General features: G+C 38.4%; 1 protein-coding gene across 3 annotated transcripts in view; it reads left to right on the top strand.

Moving 5' to 3' along the window:
- The window catches only part of shank1 (SH3 and multiple ankyrin repeat domains 1), a 97,282-nt gene that overhangs the window by 37,705 nt on the left and 55,464 nt on the right, over positions 1–4,113 (top strand). For all 3 annotated transcript variants that reach the window (XM_014029469.1, XM_014029468.1, XM_014029467.1), the window contains exons 3-6: positions 248–451; positions 665–736; positions 833–941; positions 3,367–3,521. In XM_014029469.1, the coding sequence (XP_013884923.1) occupies positions 248–451; positions 665–736; positions 833–941; positions 3,367–3,521 (540 nt within the window). The remainder of the gene's footprint in view (positions 1–247; positions 452–664; positions 737–832; positions 942–3,366; positions 3,522–4,113) is intronic.

The raw sequence follows: 4,113 nt of genomic DNA, 5'->3' as shown, positions 1-4,113 counted from the left end.
CCCCTTTGACATCACTTCCTGTTACTTCACATGCAAATATCTCAACAACTGTTCATCTCAACAGTGTAAAATTATTTTTACAATATGATGTCAGTGTTATCCTTCCAAAAATGCATTCATGTTTATTGCAAAAAAATTTGATGTCGCAGACACTTTAATGAAACTAACTGGATAAACGTATAAACATCTTCAATGGGTCGCTCACTAAAAGGTGGTTTTTTTTTTTTTTGCTGTTTTCTCGCTGCAGAAATGTTTGCGGTTCAACCCGGACGCCACGGTGTGGAAGGCCAAGCAGCAGGTGCTCTGCTCCCTGACCGAGTCGCTGCGGGACGTCCTGAACTACGGCCTCTTCCAGCCCGCCACGGACGGACACGACGCCAAGTTCCTGGAGGAGGAGAGGCTGCTCAGAGAGTACCCACAATCCTTTGAGAAAGGGGTGCCGTACCTGGAGGTACAGGGCAGATCGTTTTGTTTTTAACGCCGACATTTTCTCAGTCATTCCTCTGAACCGACTGCTTTATTTCCTTTTTATTATTAAAGCAAAAACGGAAATTAAAAAACAYGTCTACAGGCATCTAGGCTGAAAGCTGAGAGAATTCAGGGCAGAGGAGTYGGAATTAATCCTCGTGTCTTTTTCTTTTTTCTTCTTTTGTTCTGGTTTTAGTTCCGTTATAAAACCAGGGTTTACAAACAGACRAATCTGGATGAGAAGCAGCTGGCCAAACTGCACACCAAGGTGACGAGACGTTTGCTACATGTGTAATAACTCCAACATGTTCTCCTTTTTAGTTTGGATTTTCTGTTGTCTTATTTTTWWTTTTATTTTTTTCAGGCCAGCCTGAAGAAATTCATGGATTACATCCAAACCAGCGCCGTGGACAAGATGGCCAAGTTCTTGGACAAGGGTCTGGATCCAAACTACCAGGACCCTGACACTGGGGGTGAGGAGAGCTACAGATCTGACATTTAGCACTTTTATCCTTTACCTGAATTTCAAAGAGAATCARTGAAGCGGTTTTCTCAGGGAGCTAACGAAGACAAAATGATTAATTATTTTTTGCTGAAATGTTTTCTCAGTTGTGTTTTCCAACATTAACGGCACAATAAGGCCGCAGATTCTGGTCCAGAGAAATGTTAAAGTAAACAAATCGATGAAAAAGTTTTGATTCAGTGTGAAGATTTGGATAAAAATAACAGGATTAGATGCCAAACTTGATCTGTTAAGTGGCTCTTTTTGCTCCTGCTGGATCGGAGTGACTCAGGTGTCCTCAGGTGACCCTGGTCCACATCAGTCAAACTAATCGGTCCTCGATTAGGACCAGAGGAGCGAGCCCGAAGCTGCAGCTTGTTTTCAGCCGACTCGTGGCTGTTTCAGCTCGTCCCGTAACGTGTTTGCAAGCAGCGAAGCTGCCCTTCTGTTCCCGGCGCTCGTGTCRTCCCGACAGTTTGCGGAGGATCTGGGCCGCTCGCGGGCTTTCCTCGGATCCTGTTGTTGTTGTTGTTTCACGAGGCGCAGCAGACGGCTCGTTTACAGCTCGCGTGTGTTGCTCCATGTCACTCCAGCCGTCGTGGGAGCAAGTGTCAAAACACCAAACGCAGCCGGAGATCAGGGGTGTGAGACGCGCTGCTGCTGCAGGACACACGGGGGCGCCAGAGGGTCCCCATCAGACAGAAACATGGAACTAAAATACTCTTTATTTTATTCAACCTTTTATTCACATAGCTCTGATTCATTAATAACTCTCCCAGCAAATGCACTTTTCTTTCAAAAACAAAATTTAAAAGGAATTAATTAATATTCTCTGTTTTATTTGTGGTTTTATGATGTAAGTTTAGAGGTGATGTTTTAATGCAGGGCTGAAAGCTACACAACYAAAAACATTTTTCTTCTAGAGTTTGAGACGTTTTCTCACTTTTGAAAAAAGTCCTCTAAACAAATCTGCAAAACAAATCTGCAAAWCTTTTAAAGAAACGTCTTGTTTCCTTATTGTAAGGTTTTAAGCTTAACTTTTTAGAAAAACAGTAAAAAAAAGAGCAGAAATTATAGCTCGATTAGCAGAAAAAAGCTAAAACAGCTTAATATAGCAGAAAGCAACTTTAAGAAGCATAAATAGCAAAAATTAGCATAAAAAGAAGAAGAATAGCAGAAATAAGCAGAATTATAGCTAAATAAACATAAAAAAGATAAAATTAGCATAAAAAGCTAAAGGTAGGCCTATAAGACAAAAGTTAAAATTAGCACCCAGATGGTGAAAGTGCTGTAAAAAGTTTACAGTTAGCTGAAATAAAGCATACAAGTTCAAAAAAGTAATATTTGTAGGTAAATAGCTAAAACATCTGAATTTTTCTGGAAAACAGCTAAAAAGTAGATGGAATTTTTTTAATCAGCATATGGAAGCATAAAGAGCACAACTTGACTGAACTTAGCTTAGTTAAGCTACGAAAAATATGTATTTAGCTTAAAAACGTTAACGTTAACTAATAACAGCTGAACATTAGCTAAAATTGCAGCAAAAAGCTGAATCTAGCAGAAAGCATCTGCCAGAAGCATAAACAGCAAAAAAGCAGCAGAAAGAAGCAGAATTATAGCTGAAATTGCAGAAAAAAAGCTAAAATTAACAAATAAAAATGGCTAAAGCTAGCATAAGGAGGTGACAAAGAGCAGAACCAGAACAAAATGTGTGGTTCTGTAAAGATTTAGAAACATTTTGAAGGATTTTAAGGATCTTAGAAACAGCTTCGTTCATTTTCAGCGGCAAAATAGTGGCCGAAAAAGTGAAAAAGCTGAAAAGACTGAAAGTCGTAGCGCCCTTGGCATAAATGAGCTGAATGTTTTGATAAATGAGTTGTTGAAAAAGCACAAAAATTGTGGGACGTGCTGAAGAACTAATAGTAAAATTAACACAAAAACRATAATGTGAAGCATTCACACAATTAGCAAAATTAAGGACATTAAAAATTAATAAATGTCTGACGAGGTGTTAATTTCAACAACTACCTGTGTTACGTCTCCTAAATATCCTGTCCTTATAATAATAATGAAATCACTTTTTGTCTTGGGTTAGGCTTAAAAAACTAATAATTTTACAGGTCAGCGCTTTTATTGAGGCAAACAAGTAACTGTATCCAGTAACTGTAATAAAACTACACTTACTGTAAAAGTTCAGTAAGAAAATTAAATATTATTAATCTATTGCTGCTGCTCTTGAGTTTTTATTTGAGATCTTATTGATCAGAGAAAATTCCAATAATTACAGACTGACACGTTGTTGTGTGGTGTTGTGTGGTAAAGAGCTTCTGTGTCTGATACAGGAAGAAAAGTGTGTGATGAAGATGTTGTTAACTAACAGAGCTGTGTGTGCTCAGAGACTCCGCTGTCGCTGGCAGTGCAGTGTGAGCCAGGTGGAGGGGAGGCCATCCGGGTCCTGGTGGATGGAGGGGCTCACATTGACTTCCGTGCCAAAGATGGACTCACACCGCTACACAAGGCTGTTCGAGGGCACCGCCACACGGCCCTGCTGGTAAACACTTACACGACACACTCCTGTCTTTTTATAGAACTCTGATCCCTAACAAACAACTGTAACAAATAACTAACAACCAGCAAATAACTAACAAATAACTGTAACAAATAACTAACAAATAACTGTAACACATAACTGTAACAAAAGACTGTAACACATAATTGTAACACATAACTGCAACACATAACTGTAACAAATAACTGTAACAAAAGACTGTAACACATAACTGTAACACATAACTGTAACAAATAACTGTAACACATAACTGTAACAAATAACTGTAACAAAAGACTGTAACACATAACTGTAACAAATAACTGTAACACATAACTGTAACAAAAGACTGTAACACATAACTGTAACACATAACTGACAAAAGACTGTAACACATAACTGTAACACATAACTGTAACAAATAACTGTAACACAACTGCAACAAATACCTGTAACAAAAGACTGTAACACATAACTGTAACACATAACTGTAACACATAACTGTAACAAAAAACTAACACATAACTGCAACAAATACCTGTAACACATAACTGTAACAAATAACTGTAACACATAACTGCAACAAATAACTGTA

The sequence above is a fragment of the Austrofundulus limnaeus genome, unplaced genomic scaffold (genome assembly GCF_001266775.1).
Source record: "Austrofundulus limnaeus strain Quisiro unplaced genomic scaffold, Austrofundulus_limnaeus-1.0 Scaffold910, whole genome shotgun sequence".
In the NCBI taxonomy this organism is placed as follows: Eukaryota; Metazoa; Chordata; class Actinopteri; order Cyprinodontiformes; family Rivulidae; genus Austrofundulus; species Austrofundulus limnaeus.
Note: the sequence above shows the minus strand (reverse complement) of the source record. Positions and strands in the feature narration are given on the sequence as shown.